The sequence below is a fragment of the Salmo salar genome, chromosome ssa10, assembly GCF_905237065.1.
Source record: "Salmo salar chromosome ssa10, Ssal_v3.1, whole genome shotgun sequence".
Lineage (NCBI taxonomy): Eukaryota > Metazoa > Chordata > Actinopteri > Salmoniformes > Salmonidae > Salmo > Salmo salar.
In genome coordinates, this window is record NC_059451.1 from 9,957,623 (window position 1) to 9,984,113 (window position 26,491).

General features: G+C 42.1%; 1 protein-coding gene across 6 annotated transcripts in view; it reads left to right on the plus strand.

Moving 5' to 3' along the window:
* LOC106613490 (arf-GAP with coiled-coil, ANK repeat and PH domain-containing protein 2) overlaps positions 1-26,491 on the plus strand; it is a 121,265-nt gene that overhangs the window by 63,921 nt on the left and 30,853 nt on the right. For 4 of the 6 annotated variants that reach the window (XR_006756890.1, XM_014215776.2, XM_014215775.2 and 1 more), the window contains exons 9-11: positions 7,599-7,673; positions 16,434-16,445; positions 17,785-17,844. Coding sequence is in view for 5 of the 6 variants with exons in the window: in XM_014215776.2 (XP_014071251.2) it covers positions 7,599-7,673; positions 16,434-16,445; positions 17,785-17,844 (147 nt within the window). In the remaining variant the exon portion in view is untranslated. The remainder of the gene's footprint in view (positions 1-7,598; positions 7,674-16,433; positions 16,446-17,784; positions 17,845-26,491) is intronic. The other 2 variants (XM_014215777.2, XM_014215778.2) reach the window with 2 other exon arrangements.

Here is a 26,491-nt window from a genome sequence, read left to right on the forward strand (position 1 = left end):
TAACGGCGGACTCCAAGGCTGATTGTCAAACGCCATCATGAAGCTGAAGACGGTGGCGAGGCTATGCAGGGAGGTGTGGAGGAGCTACCAACAGGTCTGAGACCAGTGCTTAACGACAACATTATCAGTTTGATATTGATAGAAAGATGGGACGACTGACAAAGCTTTAGCACTTTTAAGACAATGCCGTTAGTTACGTTGTACTAAGCAAATCAAGCAAGGCTGAAGTATTTGACGTGTATTATGTCTACTGGTTGATTGTTTGGTCGATAGGCTGTTGGTCGACCAAGATTTCTTTAGTCGAGCAGTCGCAATTTTCAACAACAAAAAAAATCATGGTGCACAAGACACCTGTCTGATTCGCGCCTATCTCAGTGGACTAATCCATTGCGGATGCAACGGGGATGACACAGTCCATCACTCTAAGACATGTGATACTGAAATTGTATTTGGTTATATTATGTAAAAATAATGACGCAACACTAATAAATGTAATATTATTTTATAACAAATGCGCTTTCCCCCCGCGTTGGATATGGTCGCTGACCGCGGTTCTGAAACATAATCTTCAGTGCGCCTTGCAATTGGCATCTTTCCCTATGTTGCTGTGTGTATAATAGCAAAATTAACCAGCATGAAATATACAAAAAATATAATTAAAGGGGGCAGTTTGGAAGAAACGAATCCCGTCTGAATTGTCCTCTGGAATAACGGACATTCTGGGATAATAATTACATAACCAACGTTAGTGATACTAGTCCCGTGCTAATAAGACAGCCTAATTGTCTTAGAAAATTGAGGAGTGAGCAATCCCCAACTTAATTAGGTCTATAAACAATAGCCTAACTGTTAAATGTGCCTGGCTTTATAAATCATCCATTTACAGTGCATTTGGAAAGTATCCAGACGCCTTGACTGTTTCCACATTTTGTTACGTTACAGCCTTATTCTAAAATGTATTAAATTGTTTTTTTCCCCTCATCAATCTACACAATACCCCATTATGACAAAGCAAAAACTGGTTTTTAGAAATGTTTGCAAATGTAAAAAATTTATAAAAACTGATATCACATTTACATAATTATTCAGACCCTTTACTCAGTACTTTGTTGAAGCACCTTTGCCAGTGATTACAGCCTTGAGTCTTCTTGGGTATCACGCTACAAGCTTGACACACCTGATTTTGTGGAGTTTCTCCCATTCTTCTCTGCAGATACTCTCAAGGCCTGTCAAGTTGGTTGGGCAGCATCGCTGCACAGCTATTTTTGAGGTCTCTCCAGAGATGTTTGATCAGGTTCAAGTCCAGGCTCTGGCTGGGCCACTCAAGGACATTCATAGACTTGTCCTAAATCCACTCCTGTGTTGTCTTGGCTGTGTGCTTAAGATTGTTGTCCTGTTGGAAGGTGAATCTTCGCCCCAGTCTGAGGTTCTGAGTGCTCTGGAGTAGGTTTTCATCAAGGATCTGCTTTGCGCTGTTCATCTTTCCCTTGATTCTGACTAGTCTCCCAGTCCCTGCTGCTGAAAACATCCCCACAGCATGGTGCTGCCACCACCATGCTTCACCGTAGGGATGGTGCCAGGTTTCCTCCAGACGTGACGCTTGGCCAAAGAGATCAATCTTGATTTCATCAGACCAGAGAATCTTATTTCTCATGGTCTGAGAGTCCTTTAGGTGCATTTTGGAAAACAACAAGTGGGCTGTCATGTACCGCTTAATGAGGAGTGGCTTCCGTCTGGCCACTCTACCATAAAGGCTTGATTGGTGGAGTGCTGCAGAGATGGTTGTCCTTCTGGAACATTCTCCCATCTCCACAGAGGACCTCTGAAGCTCTGTCAGAGTGACAGAGCTTGAATGACCAAGGCCCTTCTCCCCAGGTTGCTCAGTTTGGTTGGGCGGCCAGTTCTAGGAAGAGTGTTGGTGGTTCTAAACTTCTTCCATTTAAGAATGATAGAGGCCACTGTGTTCTGCAGAAATATTTTGGTACCCTTCCCCAGATCTGTGCCTCAACACAATCCTGTCTCGGACCTCTACGGACAATTCCTTCGACCTCATGGCTTGGTTTTTGATCTGACATGCACTGTCAACTGTGGGAACTTATATTTACAGGTTGTGTGCCTTTACAAATCATGTCCAATCAATTGAATTTACCACAGGTGGACTCCAAGTTGTAGAAACATCTCAAGGATGATCAATGGAAACAGGATGCACCTGAGCTCAATTTCGAGTCTCATAGCAAAGGGTCTGAATAAATATGTAAATAAGGTAACTCTGTTTTTTATTTTATTTCTAAAAACCTGTTTTCGCTTTGTTATTATGGGGTATTGTGTGTAGATTGATTAGGGAAAAAAGGATGTAATACATTTTAGAAGAAGCCTGTAATGTAAAAAAAAAAGGGAAAAAGGGAAGGGGTCTGAATAGTTTCTGAATGCGCTGTATATCTACAGAAATAAGACAGATATTGCTTCTGTTGCCTTTTTTTGTGTGTTTTTTAATAGCCTGCTGATTCCGTGAGCACCAAGCCCCATGCAATGGCAAAATGTTGTATACATTTCACAGATTTGGCTGTTTTAATCTTTGCTATGTTGTAGTAAAGGCTTTACTTTAGTTTTTTTGGTGAGAACAGACTGGTATTACTTATTTATTTCGTGTTTATACTGTTCTAGGGCTGGGCGATATGGCAAATAAATTATCACGATATACATTTACATTTTTTTTTTTCTATATATATTTTTTTCTATATATCTATATATTTTTTCATTCGATAACGATAATTATCACGATATTAATCAAATAATGTTTTAAAGGTGCATATCTGCTTCAAACTCAAGAATGCCTGAACAAACCATGGTTAGAGCTTTGGTCCAGTAACCAAAAGGTTGCTAGATCGAATCCCCGAGTTGTCAAGGTAAAAATCTGTCGTTCTGCCCATGAACAAGGCCGTTAACCCACTGTTCCCTGATAGGCCGTCATTGTAAATAAGAAGTTGTTCTTAACTGACTTGCCTAGTTAAATAAAGGTTACATTTTTATTATTATTATGTGAGCTACACATAAAATTATACTTGAAGGAAAGTTGTTCCATGTTTGCAGCCAGGGAGCACATACCTGGGGTCTATTAAATTGATAAGCCTCTTGAAACCTTCCTTTTCAACTGTGCTAATTGGTAGCATGTCCTTAGCGATGCATAATGGCATTTGTGATGTCTTTGTCTTTTCAATGTTTACTTGTAGGGCATAAACGCTGTCAGTGTTGACTGCTTCGGGCAAACATCTCTAGATTGGCTGGTGCTTGAGGGGCATTTATCAATACCGTGGCGCAAACTCAGACTTCCTGCGTGTTCCAAAGAGTGATTTTGCTTCAGATGTTGAAAAAGGTTTGTCGTACTACCAGACTTCGTAGCCACCGGTCTACGGCACAATTTGACTGAACATTGCTCTGCTGTTTGTCGGACTTCAAAAAGCCAAACCACTTCCAAATTACTGAAACAGTTTAACCCTTTTAATCAATCATTTCTTCGTTGGAAGCTGCTCCTTCTCCATGGCTATCACTGCCACTGTTTTCGCCTACATCACTCATTTTTCGTGGTTAATAGTGGCTACTCCATCACTCGAGGTGCTAAGTGGTTTTCAGTGGGCGTATACCTCTCCACATGCATATTGTCACTTCTCCGCACGCTCCTGCGCCGTCACAGAGGTGAAATGGACTGCTGTACCTAATTATTCTATATCGACATTATCGAAAATGAATCTAATCGTTTTTATATCGTTATAGAGGGAAGTAATTACCTCGATAATTATTCATATTGATTTATCGCCCAGCCCTACACTGTTCCAAACAAGCAGAAAGAGTATTGTAATCTAACAGCACCTGTTTGTCACACGTAATATACACACAGCTCTCGCTCCTGTACCCTTCTTTTTCTTGATTTCCTTCTTATTGTTATTATTAGAATTATTATTATGATCATTATAATAATAATAAGTAATATCGTTATCATTAGTAGGCTTTGTATAGTAGCCTTGTATAAACACCATCGAGCTGTAGGCCTAAGAGCGCATCTTTGTACCGTAACTTACTTAGGCCTATTTTTCAATATATATAGGCTACTGTATCTATCAATCAGTCATTAATTTGTTCATGCCATCACACAACATACGAGATGTTCATGCTTTGAAATGCAATCAAGCATATTAGTTTTAAAATTAAATAACAAAGGGAGCTTTGAATAATCAGTCTCAACAATAAATAAAACGCTATTCACGAATGCATGTAACTGTTTTTAGTCTGAGGTTAGTTGGTAGAGCATTGCGCTTGCAACGCCAGAGTTGTGGGTTCGATTCCCACGGTGGACCAGTAAGAAAATGTATGCACTCACTACTGTAACTCGCTCTGGATAAGCGCGTCTGTTAAATTACTAAAATGTAACATGTAAATAAATGCTTTATATATTTATTTATTTTCTCGTTAGAACAGACTTTCTGGTAAACTTATTTAGTGTTTACATTGTTCCAAATGGTCAGAAAAAATTATTATATTGTAATCTAACAGGAACTGTGTGGCACACATAATACTAATGTAACACTTGCTCCTATACCTTCCTTTTTCTTGATCTCCAGTAGTTTCCACACTTATATCAAATGTCTTCCACACATCTGACTTCCCCTTTCCCTCCGGAGCAACCAGTAAACATTCCCCCATTTCAAGTTTCTTTTTCACGTCCTCCGCATACATTTTGCTGTCGACATTAATGGGTTCAGAGTTAGTTTTAACCAATTTATTGATGTGATTATGTTAGGCATTTATTATTATTTTGTATTTTTTTAAATCTTTATTTAACTAGGCAAGTCGGTTAAGAACAAATTCTTGTTTTCAATGACGGCCAAGGAACAGTGGGTTAACTGCCTTATTTAGGGGCAGAACGACAGATTTTTACCTTGTCAGCTCGGGGATTCGATCTTGCAACCTTTCGGTTGCTAGTCCAACACTTTAACCACTAGGCTACCTGCCGCCCCGCCTATAGGTCAGGCCCTATTGGTCACATGCATGCAATACTAACATGTTTCATGTAAAGAGAGCAAGGGTAGGGAATGTTTTTCCTAAACAATTTAGGGATTTCGGTAACTGAACTTTTCATATCAGGAATTGAAAGATTGAAGCGATTGTCTTTCTAAGACGCTTTTAGCCTAGGCTGAATAACGAAATGTATTTTTTTACACTCACAAATGAATGAATTCATTTACCATGACTGTTCATCAGTCAAATGTCAGAACCAATATGCACACTGTGTAACTAGTGACTGATTTTCTACATTACATTTACATTTACATTTAAGTCATTTAGCAGACGCTCTTATCCAGAGCGACTTACAAATTGGTGGATTCACCTTATGATATCCAGTGGAACAACCACTTTACAATAGTGCATCTAAATCTTTTAAGGGGGGGGTTAGAAGGATTACTTTATCCTATCCTAGGTATTCCTTAAAGAGGTGGGGTTTCAGGTGTCTCCGGAAGGTGGTGATTGACTCCGCTGTCCTGGCGTCGTGAGGGAGCTTGTTCCACCATTGGGGTGCCAGAGCAGCGAACAGTTTTGACTGGGCTGAGCGGGAACTGTGCTTCCTCAGAGGTAGGGAGGCGAGCAGGCCAGAGGTGTTGATGACAATTAGAGTGAAAGGGAACAAAGATGCACAACCACCACCCTAGTGAGTCGTTTGAATTGTAGACCAAGTCAGTCGGTGGTCGTGCAGTGGGTGAGTCAGAATCACAAGGCCTACTTCTGAATGGACCAGTTACAGTGATATAGCCTACACAGAGAAATAGAATGACCAGAAGGGACTGTAATTCTGTGTTTATGAATATAGTCACATGTACTGTTAGACTACAGCTTCTAGTGGAATTTATCGGGCTGGTTGTTATGGAGAAGGGGGAAACATTTCCAATCCAGTCCAGCTGCCATTCCGACAACCGCCAACTTTCTGCTAAAACAAAACAAAATCTGTCCCCAAATATATATCTCAGCTCCAGAGGCATCTAGTAATGGGCTTTAGTAGTGGGTGCTGGGAAAGGAAAAGGGAAAGGGGGATACCTAGTCAGTTGCACAACTGAATGCATTCAACCGAAATGTGTGTTCCACATTTAACCCAACCCTCTGAATCAGAGAGGTACGGGGGGCTGTCTTAATCGATGTGCACATCATCGGTGCCCAGGAAGCGGTTGTTGTTGGGGGTTAACTGCCTTGCTCAAGGGCGGAACAGCAGATTCGAACCAGTGACCTTTCGTTTACTGGCCCAACACTCTTAACCGCTAGGCTTCCTGCCGCCCAGGTTTAGTGTGAGTGGAGTTGGATCCTGATTTAGGCTCCTTAGAATAATTTATTCCATAGTGTAGGCTTGTCTTGTATGAATTATGAAATTAGGCTTATGCTATGCTGCACTTGTGGCGAATCTGTGCTGTAATTGTGCTCTTTGTTTCAACAAAGCCCCCCAGATTGCCTCTGATGACATTAATGTATGTCTTTCTCTTAACGTTACTTACTACTGGGTGTATTGGAGTATAGATTATGTGGAGTGTTAGCTAATCCTCCTCAGTGTATTCATTCATTTATAAGCATGTTGTTTAATAAGTTATATCAGTGAGGTTGTTTATGTTTTAATTTACAGCCCTGGTATTTACTTAGACATTACATGAAAAAGGGTTATTACAAATCGACTACCTACTTTTTGATTCTTTGGGGTTCATTGAACTCTAAATCTACTGTAAGTAATAGGTTGTTTCTTAGTTAATAACAAGACTGAAACAGAACTGTAAAATAAAGTGTAATGTCCCATAGTTCCCTTAGGTTAGATCGTTTCTGTAGGTTGTGATGATACAGGAGTTCCATTAGACACACATTCGCTGCATCCTGGTTCCTTTCTCGACAAATTATCTTTGTTACCAGATAGTGTTTGCTTGAGATGAGTTATCATAGATGCTGATTTAGGCTGTTTGTGGCCGAAAACCCTCCGAAGCGGAGACTAGAATTACACGGATGTAGGAAACAAACTCTGGGGTCATCCAACGATCTACTCAAACAGTCTTTAAGTTCCTCAATCTGAAGGAGGAGAGCTCCTCTCGTAGTGGAGCAGTTATTTATCCAAGGGACACCTTTATGGTCCAAGTTTGAAAGAGAGCGTACAGACTACAGACTGCAATATTGCTTTCATGCATCTAGTGTTTTCAGAACAGTGCTAAATTAAGAACATCGGATGAGTAGAGAAAGCCACTTCAGATAACCAAGTATTTTGCATATGAGCTCTATTTGTAGGGGAAACTGAAAGTTAATTAGCAACAGCAGACATAAAAACCTTTTCAAACTAGCCTTGAACCCTTTACTGTAGCTAGAGAGGATAGAGGCCTACTGGGGATTGTGGGGAACAGACCTGGATCATGTTCATTAGGCACAAAACGTACAGATATCTAACTGAAATAGGGAGGGACTACCTGAACTTGTCCATTTAAGGAACGGTCACATTCTTTAGACTATTGCAACCTGCTTAAAAATATGGCACACACACACTTGATGGTTTCAAACAATCCTATCCTGTACTCTGTGTGTTTCAGCTGGACCAGCTGGTGGTTGATGCAGCCAAAGAGAAGAGGGACATGGAGCAGAAACACTCCACCATTCAACAGAAGGTAACACACACATACACACACACGGAAACATGACTCACCTTTTTTGGCACACTTGCGCTATACACTGAGTGTACAAAACATTAAGAACATCTTCCTAATCTTGAGTTGCACCCCCACTTTTGCCCTCAGAACAGCCTCAATTCGTCGGGGCAAGGACTCAAAAAGGTGTCAAGCATTCCATAAGGGATGCTGGCCCATGTTGACTCCAATGGTTCCCAAGTTGGCTGGATGTCCTTTGGCACTGGCAGGATAGAGTTTGGGAAACCCTGCTCTAGCTAACCTTGAGCGCGCACACACACACACACACACACACACACACACACACACACACACACACACACACACACACACACACACACACACACCCCCTCCCTGTCTCTAGCCTTGGGGAGCTCTGGTTTAAAGCAGTGATTTGACTGAGGTGGATCCTTTTCCCTCAGCCATAAAGCCTTTCTTATTGCACTCCAACCCATTCTATTAAAGGATCAGCCCTGAAACTGGGATTTTCAGAAAGCCTCACCAATATACCCCCAGTTACTCATCCACTTCTGCTCTTCTTCACTCGAATGCATGCAGTCATAGAAATGGAGGATCTGTCATTCTACTTCTGAGTACAGCATGTATTGTAATGAAAAAAAGTTATTATTAACGACTATCTATGATGTGTTTTGTCATTGTATTTTGTCACCCCTTTACCCATTCACTTCTGTACATATCTACTCACTCTAATACACACGCTATCATTATATTTATCATTCTATTTCTATGCAAACAGTATGAATGGTAGTTCATTATTTCATTAATGATGACTATTAATGGTTTATTTAGTGCTATGAAACACAGAACTGCAACTTACTAATGGGTTGTGGAACACTAGAAGAGTAGAGGAGTCATTGGGCAGGCGTTGATAATGGGATCTCACAGGCTATGTCCTAAATGGCACCCTAATAAGTCACCGACACACAGTCACACACCATGCCTTATTCAAGTGGGTTGGACGCTTCGGGGCTCACTTACCAAACGACAGGGATACGTTTCACCATCTATCCCTGTTCGCTACTCTCCCTGTAGTTTTTATAGATGCTCCCCAGCCTGTGGCTGCAACCCATATGGAATTCCTAGTCTCCGGCAGCTTTTAGAACTGCCGATTTGTGGTCAATAAGGCTGCCCTTAAGTCCCTACACTTTTTGGCCCTGATAGAGACATGGATTACCCCAGAAAACACTGCTACTCCAGCTGCTCTCTCGTCATCTGACTGTGTTCTCTCATAATACGAGAGCATCTGGTCGTGGTGGCACTGGGCTACTAACTTCTCCTAATTGGAGATTTTCTCTTTTCCCTCTCTCTCACCAGTATCTCCTCATTTGAATTCCATCTGGTCACTGTTACTTGTCCACTCAAGCTTAACATTGTTTTCATCTATCGCCACCAGGTGTCCTTGGAGAGTTCTTGATAAGCTAATTTCCCGACGATGGCTCACCAGTCATCGTACTGGGCGACTTTAAACTCCTGACGCCTGACTGCAATTCATTTCTTTCCAACTCTTTCTTTTCACTCCATTCAGGGTTTCATAAAAATCCTGGAAAAGTCATGGAATTTTGAAGTTGTGTTTTCCAGGCCTAGAAATTATAAAATCAGAAAAGTTTTGGAAAAGTCAATGGAAATTAAATCATTTCAGTTCATGTAATTTATTTAGGTACTGTTTTTAAATATTTTATGAATCAAATAAAAATATCAGCCAGAATCGGAATGACACTTTAGCGCGTCTGTGTTAGCGAGTATCACCTGCATGCATGTGTGGTCCGAGACGAGTGGGCCGTTGCTCAAGGAGAGAGAGGCAGTCGAACAATATGATAGAGAACAGACTAATAACTAGGTAGCCAATTCAAAACATATCTTGTAGTTAAATGTTTTCGTCATGACCCAAAAAACTTTCCACCGACACTTGCGAGTGTGGGCTTGCTTCTGCTGAATAGCCTTTTGATCTTTGATATATTAAATGAGTGAATTATTTCAAAAAGCATAAAACGTATTTGGTTGTAATGTTGCAATGTTGTACATCAAGGGTGGTCAACCATCCTCCAGGAGAGCTAATGGGTGTGCAGGCTTTTATTCCAGTGCCCCTCTAACAAACCTAATTTTAGAAATGAACTGCTCAACCGGACCTTGATAAACTGGCTCTGTGTTTGAGCAGAGCTTGATCAAAAGCCTGCACACCCAGAACCTCTCCAGACTGAGGGTAGACCACGTGATTTATACCGTTGCCTAACAGGGTTCTACTTTGGAGGAGGGGGGGGTAAAAGTAATGGAGAAATCATGGAAAAGTCATGAAATTCCATCTGTCAAAATGTGTAGGAACCCTGTCCTTTACTCTTTTTACCCCTTTCCCAGTCCCCTTACACTCACAAGGCAGGCAATATGCTTAACCTCATCTTCACAAGAGGCTGTTTGCCTTCTAATCTCTCTGCAACCCCCCTCCATGTCTCGGGAACACTACTTCTCCAACCCTTCCCACTCGGCCCCTACCTAGATGGTCATGTGCCGCCGCAATCTTTGCTCTCTCTCTCCCACTACTGTCTCCTCTTCTATCCTATCCTCTTTTCCTTTGGCTTAATCCTTCTCCCTCCTGTCTCCTGACTCTGCCTCTTCGACAGTACTCTCCTCCCTTTCCGCATCCTTCGACTCCCACTGTCCCCTTTCCTCCCAGCCGGCTCGACCTTCCCCTCTTGCTCCGTGGCTGAGTGACTCACTGTGTGCTTACAGAACAGGGCTGTGGGCAGCTGGGCGGAAATGGAGGATAACTAAACTTCTGAATGACCTATCATCCTTCCACTCCCCCTTCTGTACCTTCTCTTCCTCTGTATCTGCTGCTAAAGCCACTTTCTATCACTCTAAATTTCAAGCTTTTTTCCACTTTCTCCTCCACCATCTCCCTCCTCCCGCTCTGTGGACGACTTTGTCAACCACTTTGGAAAAAAGGTTAACAATATCCGTTCCTCATTCTCTCAGGCTACTGAGCCCACTGATCCCACTCACACAGAACTACCCTACGCCTTGACCTTTTTCTCCCCTCTCTCTCTCTAGATGAGATCCTGGGACTAGTGATGTCTGGCCGCTCGACAACCTGCCCACTTGACCCCATCCCCTCCTCCCTTCTCCAGACCATCTCTGGAGACCTTCTCCCATTCTTCACTTCCCTCAACTCATCCCTGACATCAAAAACTACAGACCGGTATCCCTTCTTTCTTTTCTTTCCAAAACACTTGAGCCTGCTGTCTCTGACCAACTCTCTCGTTATCTCTCTCAGAATGATCTTCTTGACCCTAACCAGTCAGGCTTCAAGGCGACTCACTCAACTGAGACCGCTCTCCTCTGTGTCACGGAGGCTCTCCTCTCTGCCAAAGCTGACTCTCTCTCCTCTGCGACTAAATCTAACTGCTCACTTCGACACCGTGAACCATCAGATCCTCCTCTCCATCCTCTCAGGGTTGGGTGTCTCAGGTTCTGCACAATCCTGGATTGCATCATACCTGACAGGTCGCTCCTACCAGGTGGCGTGAAGAGGATCTGTGTCTGCACCACGTGCTCTCACTACTGCTGTTCCCCAGGGTTCGGTTCTAGGCCCTATCCTTTTTTTCTCTTTACACCCTGGCAAACTTCTCAACTTGGATGTCGGCCCACCAGCTCAAGGTCAACCTCGACAATACACCGCTGCTCTTCCTCCCGGGCAGTGTTCATTTTGGAACTCTTTTTAGTCTATCATTTTTCTGCATAACATCCTATTCTCTTCCCAACAGAAGAAATATGAGGGAAAAAAAATAATAATCTGGCCATGAATTCCTAAGCCTACATAGATATTAAAAAGCGACGGAGAGGGAGACGTTCCACCTCTGTCACTCGATCGCGCCATTATCAATGTTCCACAGACGCCGAAGCCACATTGATGTCCAAAAGTAAAACGGAGACTAATGACTTTGAATGGGAACTAATGAGGTAACAAGCCTGAACAAGGTGAAGCCTAAACAAATTTTTAGCAGCCCCGTCCGCAAGTAGCCTAGTTTTAGAATGGTCCGTGACATGCTTTATGAATGTACACTGAACAAAAATATAAACGCAACATGTTGGTCCCATGAACCGAAGTAAAAGATCCCAGAAATTTTCCATATGCACAAAAAGCTTATTTCTCTCAAATTATTTGCAGAAATTTGTTTAGTTCCATGTTAGTGAGCAATTCTCCTTTGCCAAGATAATCCATCCACCTGACAGGTGTGGCATATCAAGAAGCTGATTAAATAGCATGATCATTACACAGGTGCACCTACTGCCGGCGACGTTAAAAGGCCACTCGAAAATGTGCAGTTTTGTCACACAACACAATGCCACAGATGTCTCAGGTTTTGATGGATTGTGCAATTGGCATGATTTCTCCATCACTGGCAAGACCGCTCCATCACGCATGGTTGACAAATCCACCGTGTCCTCCTCCCAGAGTGCAAAGAACCTTGGCATGACCCTGGATAACAGCCTGTTGTTCTCTGCAAACATCAAAGCAGTGACTTCGCTCTTGCGGGTTCATGCTCTACAACATCCATGTAGAGTACAACCTTTCCTCACACAGGAAGTGGCGAAGGTCCTAATCCAGGCACTTGTCATCTCCCATCTAAACTACTGCAACTCTGTTGTCTGGGCTCCCCGCTTGTGCCACCAAACCCATGCAACTTAGCCAGAACGCCGCAGCCCGCCTGGTGTTCAACCCATGTCACCCTGCTCCTCCGCACACTCCACTGGCTTCCATTTGAAACTTGCATCATCTTCAAGACCCTGTTGTTTGCCTACGGAGCAAACGGAGCATACCTACGGAGCATACCTTCAGGCTATGCTCTCCGTGGAAACCTGCTCATTGAACATCTCATTCCAAATTCATGGGCATTAATATGGAGTTGCCCTTTGCTGCTATAATAGCCTCCACTCTTATGGGAAGGATTTCCACTAAATGTTGGAACATTGCTTCCATTTAGCCACAAGAGCATTAGTGACATCTGGCACTGATGTTGGGCGATTAGGCTTTGGCTTGCAGTTGGCCTTCTAATTCATCCCAAAGGAGTTCGATGGGGTTGAGGTCAAGGCTCTGTGCAGGCCAGTCAAGTTCTTCCACATCGATCTCGACAAACCATTTCTGTATGGACATCGCTTTGTGCACAAGGGCATTGTCATGCTGAAACAGGAAAGGATCTTCCCCAAACTGTTGACACAAAGTTGGAAGCACAGAATCGTCTAGAATGTCATTGTATGCCGTAGCATTAAGATTTCCCTTCACTTGAACTAAGGGGCCTAGCCCAAACCGTTATTTCTCCTCCGCCAAACTTTACAGTTGGCACTATGCATTGGGTCAGGTAGCGTTTTCCTGGCGTCCGCCAAACCCCGATACGTCCGTCAGACTGCCAGATGGTGAAGCATAATTTATCACTCCAGAGAACTTGTTTCCACTGCTCCATAGTCCAATGGCGGTGAGCTTTACACGACCCCAGACGCTTGGCATTGCACATTGTAATCTGAGGCTTGTGTGGGGCTGCTTGGCCATGGAAACCCATTTCATAAAGCTCCTGACGAACAGTTCTTGTGCTGACGTTGCTTCCAGAGGCATTTTGAAACTCGGTAGTGAGTCTTGTACCCGAGGACAGACGATTTTTACTCGCCAAGTGCTTCAGAACTCGGCGGACCCATTCTGTGAGTTTGTGTGGCCTACCTCTTTGCGACTGAGCAGTTGTTGCTCCTCGACGTTTCCACTTCACAATAAAATCACTTACAGTTGACCGGGGAAGCTGTATCAGGGCAGACTTTTTACAAACAGACTTTTTGTAAAGCTGGCATCCTATGACGGTGCCATGTTGAAAGTCACTGAGCTCTTCAATAAGGCCATTCTACTGACAATGTTTTGTCTATGGTGATTGCATGGCTGTGTACTAGATTTTATACACCTCTTAGCAACGGGTGTGGCTGAAATAGACACATCCACAAATTTGAAGGGCTGTCCACATACTTTTGTATATATACTGTATATATATATATGTATATATGTATATATATATATATATATATATATATATATATATATATATTATATATATATATATTATATATATATATTTATATATATATATATATTTATATATATATATATATTATATATATATATATATATATATATATATATATATATATATATATATATATATATATATATATATATATATATATATATATATATATATATATATTATATATATATACATACACACACACACACACACACACACACACACACACACAGTGCCAGATTATTTTTGGTATCCTTCAAAGTAGCTACCTTTTGCCTTGATGACAGCTTTGCACAATCTTGGCATTCTCTCAACCAGCTTCATGAGGTAGTCACTCAACCAAATTGGGATGATTTGAACTGCAGAGTCAAGGAAAAACATCCAACAAGTGCTCAGCATATGTGGGAACTCCTTCAAGACAGTTGGAAAAGCATTCCAGGTGAAGCTGGTTGAGAAAAATGCCAAGTATGCAAAGCTTTCATCAAGGCAAAGGGTGGCTACTTGATTTGTTTAACACTTATTTTGTTACTACATGATTCTATATTTGTTATTTCATAGTTTTGATGTCTTCACTATTATTCCATGATGTAGAAAATAGTAAAAAAGTAAGAAAAACCCTTGAGTGAGTAGGTGTGTCCAAACTTTTGATTGGTACTGTATACAGTGCTTTCGGGAAGTATTCAGACCCCTTGACTTTTTCCACATTTTGTTATGTTACCTTTTTCTAAAATCGATTAAATCAGGTTTTTTTCTCATCAATCTACACATAATACCCCATAATGACAAAGCAAAAACATGTTTTTAGAAAACAAAAAAAAACTTAAATATCACATTTACGTTAGTATTCAGACCCTTTACTCAGTACTTTGTTGAATCACCTTTGGCAATGATTATAGCCTCGAGTCGTCTTGGGTATGACACTACAAGCTTGGCACACCTGTATTTGGGGAGTTTCTTCCATTCTTCTCTGCAGATCCTCTCAAGCTCTGTCAGGATGTATGGGGAGCTACACTGCACACCTATTTTCAAGTCTCTCCAGAGATGGTCGATCGGGTTCAAGTCCGAGCTCTGGCTGGGCCACTCAAGGACATCCAGAGACTTGTCCCGAAGCCACTCATGCGTTGTTTTGGCTGTGTGCTTAGGCTCGTTGTCCTGATGGCTCTGGAGCAGGTTTTCATCAAGGATATCTCTGTACTTTTCATCGTGCCCTCGATCCTGACTAGTCTCCCAGTCCCTGCCGCTGAAGAAAACCCCACAGCATGATTCTGCCACCACCGTGCTTTACCGTAGGGATGGTGCCAGGTTTCCTCCAGATGTGACGCTTGGCCTTCAGGCCAAAGAGTTAAATCTTGCTTTCATCAGGCCAGAGAATCTTGTTTCTCATGGTCAGAAAGTCCTTTAGGTGCCTTTAAGCAAACTCCAAGAAGGCTGTCATGTACCTCTTACTGAGGAGTGGCTTCCGTCTGGCCACTCTACCATAAAGGCTTGATTGGTGGAGTGCTACAGAGATGGTTGTCCTTCTGGGAGGTTCTCCCATCTCCACAGAGGAACTCTGTCAGAGTGAACATCGGGTTCTTGGTCACTTCCCTGATCAAGGCCCTTCTCCCCCGATTGCTCAGTTTGGCCAGGCAGCCAGCTCTAGGAAGAGTCTTGGTGGTTCTATACTTCTTCCATATAAGAATGATGTGTTCTCGGGGACCTTCAATGCTGCAGACATTTTTTGTACCTGTGCCTTGACACAGTCCTGTCGTCTCGGTGCTCTACGGACTATTCCTTCCACCTCATGGCTTGGTTTTTGCTCTGACATGCACTGTCAACTGTGGGACCTTATAGAGACCATGGACTCCAATGAAGTTGTAGAAAATTCTCAAGGATGATCAATGGAAAAAGGATGCACCTGAGCTTAATTTCGAGTCTCATTGCAAAGGGTCTGATACTTATGTAAATAAGGTGTTTCAATTTTTTATTTTTAATACATTTGCAAACATTTCTAAAAACCAGTTTTCAGTTTGTCATTATGGGGTATTGTGTGTAGATTGATAAGAAAAAAAAATGATTAAATCGATTTTAGAAAAAGGCTGTAACGTAACAAAATATGGATAAAGTCAAGGCGTCTGAATACATTTTGAATGCATATATCTCAAATTTAAAAAAAGGGAACACAATGGATAAGTTTCACTGGAACCTGTTTTTGTGCATGAGTGAGTTTGGTGGGATTTGTTGTGTGTGAATGTCGGTGTATGTATCTGTGTCCAAGTTTGTTTGCCTGTCTGGCTTCTTAGTATGTCTGTCAGTCTGTGTCTATATGGAAATCTCTTTCCAGCTCCCTTTTTTGTTTCTGTGTGAGAGTGTGTGCATGTCTGTCTGTGTGTGTGAGCGGACATGGCGAGCAGCAGCTTGCTCTCCGGCATGAGCAGCACTTCCAGCCAGGAGCCCTCTCATTCGCAGCCGTGCAAATTTACGCTCATCCTTGTGCGTCTTGCATCCCAGCGCCCTCCCTGTCCAACCCCCATCCCTTTTACTAGATGCTATTTTTATGTTGTCTCGCTCCCTCCCTCTCTCTGCCTCTCCTTCACTCCCTCTCTCTTTCTCTTTCTGCCAGTATGTATCAGCAGTTCTAACCTCTCCTCTTTTTCTTCTACCTCTCTCCACTGTTCCCCAGGCTGCTCTGCAGGTAAGCCTTTTTTCCTCTGTGTATTTCTGTGCTATTTCGGTTCTTTCTGCATGTTGATAGTCTGAAGTCATCATGATATATTATTGACACATACATGACGTGACCGGGTTAAGACCACTCAGTCCTCGTCACAGGTATGCGCATGTCTGTTGAAATCCATGCATGTCGGCTGTGTTATATGCCAGCCATTCATTCACCTAATGTGTTTATGATACAGCATATTGCGACAGTCTAGTCTTTATGCCTTACTGCAAAGGGAATGTGAGAGGCAAGGTTGATATCGGTCTAATTGCAACGTTGCAGAACATTACGAAAATGTGCTAGCTGGGATAGGCTGAATCTATAACATACTAGCTAAATGCTCAGTTAAAATATTCGCCTAGACTCATGTGCATTTCATTTCCTCATGACTGCGGTTTTTAGAGTGTGCTTAGTATGCCTTATATCTGCCTGTGTGAATTATTAATACATTTCTAGAGGGCTCCGTCGTGTTACAGATTGTCCCCATTGGACGGAGGGGGGCTCTAAGTTTAGCTCAAAGTATTAGCTTTTCTGCTTCTCAGAGGAGGAGGCAGTGGATTGTGAACTGGAAAGGGTTAATTTTGGTTTTCTGGTTTGTGCATGCTGCAGGAGAAAACATGAGTCTGTATACATACACACACACTGGGAGAAGTAGAGTACATGGCTCTCAAATAGAGGCTGTATAAATGTTTCATGCTGGAGCTAATCTGCACGGGGTTCGGTTGGTTATTCTAAACCCATTGCGCCAGCCAGCATCGACCTGCACACACACACACACACACTCGCATCCCAATGAGTTCGCATGCCGCTGCGGCTTCAGCGGAAGGGGGAGGTGCCAAACTCAGCCAGCAGCAGTGACGAGTGTTGATGAGGGACGGACAGACACACACACACACCAGTCACAATCCACTGCCTCCAACACACACACAGGGTAAGGAGGGAGGCTAGTTTTGGAGAGAGGGAGCTAGTCCGAGTGTGACAGGGCTGTCACTTGAGATGCTGCGGGAGGACAGGCAGAGGTAGCTACCGCTAGCTAGCCATTGTCAAGGTGACTGGGACACCGACACATACACTGACCTGCTGTCACAGACATGAAGATGAAGTTCTTCAGCAGATTCCACTATGTGTGGTATCTGGTGAGTCCGCTGAAAGAAGGGGACAAAACATGTTTATTTTTAGCTTCATATGGCTCTGTGCCATGGTCATGCGCTCTGTTGTGTGTGTGTTCAACTATCTCCAATTGTATGTCATGGAATCAATTGTCTCCTCTTTCTCAGTTTCTCAGCCCTTTCTCAGTCTTCTGGTGTTACTCTTTTAGGAGGTGACAGAGGTTGAACCTTTACCCGATGGACGCAGCTTTTGCGCGTGGAGGTCCTCCGTATGTAATACTTGATTTTCATTTGCTATTTGGTTTCCATTGACCCCCCCCACCAACTCCCTCCTCTTCTCCCTGCATAACCAGAGTGATGAGGAATTCCATTGTCATGCTGTACGTTCATGTGGTTTTCTCATTCTAAAGTATGGCTCCCACGGTTTACCTTCTGACTACAAAGCAATAGCCTGGTCCCAGATCTGTTTGTGCTGTCTTGCCAACTCCTTATCACTCATGGTCCAGTTGTCAAGACAGCCCAATTGGATCTGGGATCAGGCTAAAGAAGCATGGGTTTGACGTCTGCTTACATGTGAGTTCTGTGCTCTGGTTGTTGTCATTACTTGGGCTCTGTTTGACACCTTTATTACCTCCGTTCCTTGAAGCAATATCTGATCTGACATGGATGGATTGACATATGATGCAACCCATGATTTCACCTATCCAATCTTGTCAGATCAGTTATTTTTTTTACAGGGCCACGTTTTGCCCACACATTCGATTATTGCCTTTGACCGGTTGGGGATTGGATTGGATTCTATGTCCCTTGTCTGTCTTGAGTCCTGGCTGTATGGCTGTTTTACAGTTGTATGGCTTTGTGTGTGGGTATTGTGGACAGGATCCAGGTTTAGTGGTGTGTATGTAGAGGGATGCCATGTTTTTATCCCTGCCCAAAAGTAACAACTATTTTATTCCTCTCCAGGGCACATGCTGGGACAGAGGCCTTGAATAATACATACAGCCTAAAAATACGTCTTAGAGAGTCTGTTTGAGTAGGCTACACACTATGTTACATTGAACAATGATTCCTTAGTTGAAGTGTACTGTACAGTGTACACACTAGGGTAAATTGTTTTAGGGTTGGGTGATATTACGATAGTATCATCTATCGACGATGATTGAGAGCCATTGTTGATGGTGAAAACATTGTGATATGACAGACGATGGATAGCCTATTTTAACTTGACTGCCGCCCCGCAGTAAAGAACAAAATCTCGCACAGCAGGGCAGCACACAAGTGACATTCCGAGTAATTTCTATTTGCTATAACCTATTTCAATAAATATGTTGTATACAGAATGCAAGAGTGGAATGTAGGGTAAACAGAGCGAGAATTCCACCAAAGCAGTGCAAAATGTCGAATCATAAAATATTGTTTCTCTCTGTCGGATGCATGGGCCTTATAGCCTAAACCTATTCAATTTTTTTGATATACTGTGGGGTCTGGAATTATATAAAATAAATACAAATACTCTATTTGTATGCTATTGTATACTTTATTTTTATTATATTATTTCATACTTATGCAATTGCTCAGAGAAAGATTTTGTTTAACAACTAATACAAAATAAATACAAAGCTTGAGGGCCTTGGGTGCGACCGCCCCAATTCCCAAGCATCTGTAATTTCTGATTTTTATTTGTTTGACCGTTCGGGACCTTTAAATCTAATTCCCATGTAAAATAGCCTTTTGAGTGACTAAAATATCACCCATCATATTTTTGGGGGATAGCAATGCTAAATAATTGAGAAAGTATTTTTTTTCTCCCATGGCTAACTACCAGGAACTTTGAAAAGACCGGCTGAGTGGGTGGGGAGCTTATATTCATGAGCTCGCAGTTCCTTGACAGTTCTTTGAAACGCCTATGTCAAGAAACTTGGATGCTATGAGCAGTGTTTCAGTAAAATCATCTCAAGCAAATTTGGTGATACACAAAGCAAGTCAAGCAACATGGAAATTATATCAATGATGTAATTTTTTTTTATACATCTCCCGTTTGGCTCTTGTGATGCGGTTCACAGCAGCAGTTTTGAATGAACCCCCCCCCTTTTGTTCCATGCTGGCTGAAGACCTAGCTAGCCAGTAACTAGCTAACGTCAGACACGGATGAAAGGGCAGACATATATGTATCTTTGCCATAGATGAATAGCGTAAACTTTTATAATTGCTAAAACCCTATAGTCGAGTAGCTATCTAGCTATATAAACCACGCCCCTCCGCAAAGACGCCTTTTCCGATGTTGGTTAAAAGGCAGTACTTATTTAAATTAAGTAAGAGAATATCATGTTACCATTGGTGTATTAAAATGACAGGGTGATATCACCCTATCCCCTTAATAATCTGGCCTCCTGAATCCAAGGATGGGAGGGTCTCAGTAACTTTAAGATCCAATTTTATCAATGTAGAAGCAACAGTCATTTTTCATACTTTGGTCATCATAGAAAATGCATCATTTCGGCTGTATTTCGGAATTTTGAAAGATATAGATCTTGACGACGTGATTGCTGACATGCAAAACAGTTTGGGACTATATCAACAATGGACTAATGAAACAAATATCAAAATATATTTTTTGGGTGGAATTTTCCTTTGACTATCTTGTCTAGCTGTTTTAAAAAAGTAGGCTATATTCCCTTCTCTCTCCATTCATAGGCTATAAATATGACTTTGGGCTATGGTACGCTTTCTCTCGATCAAACAATGAATGAATTTAATGCAGTTCCATCTCAAAAAGTTGTTTGAATACCTTCAAAAACGAAAGGTATCCAGGGGACTATATCGATAGCCTATATAAAAATCTAATGAGAAGTTGAATCAAGTTTAAGCTTATTAAGAAATAAATTATCCGTGTGGGGTATAAAAATCACTCCATGCGAGGTTGAAAACCAAATGGCCAATCCTCCTACTAGACCTATCATAAAAGCTTTAAGACAAGTTCAAGTTATGAACAGTAGGCCTAGCCTATTTCCCAAGTATTGTAATAGCCTAAGACGGTGTTGTCCTAAAGTTGCCCCTTTCAAAAAGAACAAGAATGAAAGTCTGAGTCTATAGGCCTTGGTATAGGCTATTCTCAGTAACAACTTTGAGAGATTGAACAAACAATATTAAAAGAGGATGAGGCAAATAAATCAATTATTATCCAGTTCTATAATCGAACTCATTACAGCAGGACAGTCCATTCCTCATCAGTTCATCAGTCGCTTTGATCCGCCATGTGCGTGCCACACAGACAGACAGACACACACAAACCTGTTCCATGCTGAAGCTCCACCAAAAAGGAATATTAGAAAAGATTTGCCTGCCCTTAGCCTCTGCCCAGGCTTTCAACAACATGATATTTCATCATGATTTGTCCAGTTGTAGCATGCGATTTCGTGCTACAGCCCAACTGTGTTTTTTAGCGGAGTAAAATTTTTCGGAATAGGGGGCGATAGCATCATATCACAATGTTTTATGAGTGCATAATCATGATAGGACAAAGGTTGACATCGCCCAACCCTAAATAGTTTTTTCTTTCTAATGTGTCTTTCTAGCATAACATTAGACTCTATAGTTACTTTTTTTTTCATATATTTTTTTTATATTTAGCAAAAATACAGCAACACTATAACAGTAATACATTTCAAAACAGGGGCACTCGATAGTGATACTTGCCAGTAGTATGAGAGTTGTGGTGTATTTACCAGTCACCCACACTTGGATTGAAGGGTTAATTACATTTTGTGATGGGAGTCTTGTATTGACACAGTTGGGCATCTTATATGCCATTTTCCGTTCCCCTAACATTCATGAGCCTGGCCCTGTCCACTGGATACATTCTGTACTGTACCCCATCCAGAAATATCCTCTGTCCTACGGTGTGTCATGGTGGAAAAGAGGGTGTGTCCAATCAGGAAATCACTAGGCTGAGGTGTTTAGCTCCAGGCCCCTTTGCTCAGGTTACAGTGCAGAATCTAATCTGGCTGTGAAGACAAACACACACACAGCTCTCTGTAAGTATAGTCTGAGGGAGTGATGATGAAGCACAACACAATGGTCAAACTCCTATCCAGATCAGCCAACGGCGTTTTGCAGATCTTACAGACTCAGGAGCAATTGGGCCGAATATAGGCTAGTGGAACCAATATCTGACAGTATGAAGACGGCAGATTTGACCATGACAATCTTAGGAAGTGCCTTGTGATCTCCATGTCGCGCTAATAGTCATTTGGAGCTGAGGATTACTTCTATCATTTCCACTTTGATGTTTATAAGCCTACAAATTAAAGTAATATCTTTCGATCCCCGATTGACTGCTTCAAGGACTTTTTCATTGACTCCTATTGTTTTTCTTCAAATGTTTCCCACAACAATCCTTGGAATTGAACAGTGAATTAATAGAAGTTCAATCGTTCCACCAACACCCTGACTGTTTGTGGTGTCTAGTGTTACAGAGGATAGTGTGGCAGGGGTGAGATCTAGCTCATGACACTTGTGGCTAGCCTGTCGGGTTATGGGGTTGTCGGTGGCTCTTTCAGAGAGAAGTCAACTCTGCCCCAGACCACAGGTGTTAGTCAGTTTACTGTTGCTGGAAACAAGGATGCGGATGCAGCAGACACACTGAAAGGTTGCATTGTCACAGAACTAGAATGAGTAGAACTAGAATGGCGTCCCCATTCAAGTCAATGATGCCGTAATGGGTGGACTGCCAACCATTTTAAAAGTCATTCCCTTGTCCTTCTGTGTGTCTTCTAGGCCTGTATCTCATGCCAAATGAACATGACCCTGGATTACCGTAGCTATCCCTGTCAGTATCTTTCTTTGATCAACATCTGATCTCACCTAGGCCTAAATCAAATAAACCTGTATGTTTGACCATCATAGGGCCAATGACTTGAGTACAGAACAATATATGTATGTATGTATGTATGTATGTATGTATGTATGTATGTATGTATGTATGTATGTATGTATGTATGTATGTACAGTGCCTTCGGAAAGTATTCAGACCCATTTACTTTTTCCACATTTTGTTACGTTATAGCCTTATTGTAAAATGTATATAAAAAAAATACAAAATCTCAGCAATCTACACACAATACCCCATAATGACAAAGGGAAAAAAAGAAGGGAAAAAAAACTATTTGCAAATGTATTCAAAATAAACAGATATACCTTATTTACATAAGTATTCAGACCCTTTGCTACGAGACTCTAGATTGAGCTCAGGTGCATCCTGTTTCCATTGATCATCCTTGATGTTTCTACAACTTGGAGTCCACCTGTGGTAAATTCAATTGATTGGACATGATTTGTAAAGGCACACACCTTTCTATATAAGATCCCACAGTTGACCGTACATGTCAGAGCAAAACCCTAGCCATGAGGTCGAAGGAATTGTCCGTAAAGCTCAGAGACAGAATTGTGTCGAGACACAGATCTGGGGAAGGTTACCAAAAAAAGTCTGCAGCATTGAGGTCCCCAAGAACACAGTGGCCTCCATCATTCTTAAATGGAAGAAGTTTGGAACCACCAAGACTCTTCTTAGAGCTGGCCACCCGACCAAACTGAGCAATCGGGGGAGAAGGGCGGTCAGAGAGGTGACCAAGAACCCGATGGTCACTGACAGAGCTCCAGAGTTCCTCTGTGGAGATGGGAGAACCTTCCAGAAGGACAACCGTCTCTGCAGCACTCCACCAATCAGGCCATTATGGTAGAGTGGCCAGACGGAAGCCACTCCTCAGTAAAAGGCACATGACAGCCAGCTTGGAGTTTTCCTAAAGGCACCTAAAGACTCTCAGACCATGAGAAACAAGATTTTCTAATTTGATGAAACCAAGATTGAACTCTTTGGCCTGACTTTAAAGCGTCACATCTGGGGGAAACCTGGCACCCTCCCTACGATTAAGCATGGTGGTGGCAGCATCATGCTGTGGGGATGTTTTTCAGCAGCAGGGACTGGGAGACTGGTCAGGATCGAGGGACAGATGAACGGAGCAAAGTACAGAGAGCTCCTTGATTAGCACCTGCTCCAGAGCGCTCAGGACCTCAGACTGGGGCAAAGGTTCACCTTCCTACAGGACAACAACCCTAAGCACACAGCCAAGACAATGCAGGAGTGGCTTCGGGACATGTCTCAATGTCCTTGAGTGGTCCATCCAGAGCCCGGACTTGAACCCGATCGAACATCTCTGGTGAGACCTGGAAATACCTGTGCAGGTACTTCAAGCTTGTAGCGTCATACCCAAGAAAACTTGAGGCTGTAATCGCTGCCAAAGGTGCTTCAAAAAAGTGCTGAGTAAAGGGTCTGAATACTTATGTAAATGTGATATTTCAGTTTTACATGTTTTATAAATTAGCATAATATTCTAAAAACCTGTTTTTGCTTTGTCATTATGGGGTATTGTGATTGAGGGGAAAAAACAATTTAACACATTTTAGAATATGGGTGTAATGTAACAAAATGTCAAAAAAGTCAAGGGGTCTGAATAGTTTCCAAAGGCACTGTATACAGTTGAAGTCGGAAGTTTACATACGCCTTAGCCAAATACATTTAAACTCAGTTTTTCACAATCCCTGACATTTAATCCTTGTAAAAATTCCCTGTCTTAGGTCAGTTAGGATCACCACTTTATTTTAAGAATGTGAAATGTCAGAATAATAGTACAGTGATTTATTTCAGCTTTTATTTCTTTCATCACATTCCCAGTGGGTCAGAAGTTTACATACACTCAATTAGTATTTGGTAGCTTTGCCTTTAAATTGTTTAACTTGGGTCAAAGATTTCGGGTAACCTTCCACAAGCTTCCCACAATAAGTTGGGTGAATTTTGGCCCATTCCTCCTGACAGAGCTGGTGTAACTGAGTCAGGTTTGTAGGCCTCCTTGCGTGCACACGCCTTTTCAGTTCTGCCCCCAAATTTTCTATAGGATAGAGGTCAGGGCCTTGTGATGGCCACTCCCATACCTTGACTTTGTTGTCCTTAAGCCATTTTGCCACAACTTTGGAAGTATGCTTGGGGTCATTGTCCATTTGGAAGACCCATTTGCGACCAAGCTTTAACTTCCTGACTGATGTCTTGAGATGTTGCTTCAATATATCCACATAATTTACTTCCTCATGAAGGCATCTATTTTGTGAAGTGCACCAGTCCTCTCCTGCAGCAAAGCACCCCCACAACATGATGCTGCCACCCCCGTGCTTCACAGTTCTATTTTAGTTTCTTCAGACCAGAGGACATGTCTCCAAAAAGTATGATCGTTGTCCCCATGTGCAGTTGCAAACCGTAGTCTGGCTTTTTTATGGCGGTTTTGGAGCAGTGGCTTCTTCCTTGCTGAGCGGCCTTTCAGGTTATGTCAATTATAGGACTCGTTTTACTGTGGATATAGATACTTTTGTACCCGTTTCCTCCAGCTTCTTCACAATGTCCTTTGCTGTTGTTCTGGGATTGATTTGCACTTTTGGCACCAAAGTACATTCATCTCTGAGCGGTATGACGGCTGTGTGGTCTCATGATTTTTATACTTGCATACTATTGTTTGTACAGGTGAACGTGGTACCTTCAGGCATTTGGAAATTGCTCCCAAGGATTAGCCAGACTTGTGGAGGTCTACAGTTTTTGCTGAGTTCTTTGCTGATTTCTTTTGATTTTCCAATGTTGTCAAGCAATGAGGCACTGAGTTTGAAGGTAGACCTTGAAATACATCCACAGGTACACCTCAAATGACGTCACTTAGCCTATCAGAAGCTTCTAAAGCCATTGGGGCGGCAGGGTAGCCTAGTGGTTAGAGCATTGGTCTAGTAACCGAAAGGTTGCAAGTTTGAATCCCTGAGCTGACAAGGTACAAATCTGTCATTCTGCCCCTGAACAAGGCAGTTAACCCACTGTTCCTAGGCCGCCATTGAAAATAAGAATTTGTTCTTAACTGACTTGCCTAGTTAAATAAAGGTGAAAACATTTTTATTTTTTATTTTTTTTGAATGACATAATTTTCTGGAATTTTCCAAGCTGTTTAAAGGCACTGCCAACTTAGTGTATGTAAACTTCTGACCCTCTGGAATTGTGATACAGTGAATTATATGTGAAATAATCTGTCTGTGAATAATTGGTGGGAAAATGACTTGTGTCATGCACAAAGTAGATGTCCCAACCGACTTGCCAAAACTATAGTTTGTTAACAAGAGTGGAGTGGTTGAAAACAAGTTTTAATGACTCCAAGCTAAGTGTATGTTAACTTCCCTACTTCAACTGTATGTATGTATGTACTGTACCAGTCAAAGGTTTGGACTCCCACATTCCATTTTATTTTTTTGCTATTTTCTAATAGTGAAGACATCAAACTATGAAATAACACGTATGGAATCATGAAGTAACCAAAAAATTGTTAAACAAATCAAAATATATTTGAGATTCTTCAAAGTAGCCACCCTTTGTCTTGATGACAGCTTTGCACTCTTGGCTGCTTTTCCTTCACTCTGCGGTCCAACTCATCCCAAACAGTGGCAGTTAGCCTAGTGGTTAAAGCGTTGGGGCAGTAACCGAAAGGTTGCTGGATCGAATCCTTGAGCTGACAATTCAGTTAACCCACTGTTCCCCGGTAGGCCGTCGCTGTAAATAAGAATTTGTTCTTAACTGACTTGCCTAGTTAAATAAAGGTTAATAACAAAAACCCATCTGAATTGGGTTGAGGTCGGGTGATTGTGGAGGCCAGGTCATCTGATGCAGCACTCATCACTGTGTTTTGGGCCATTTTCCTGTTGAAAAACAAATGTTAGTCCCACTAAGCACAAACCAGATGGGATGACATATCGCTGCAGAATGCTGTGGTAGCCATGCTGGTTAAGAACTTCTTGAATTCTAAATAAATCACTGACAGTGTCACCAGCAAAGCACCC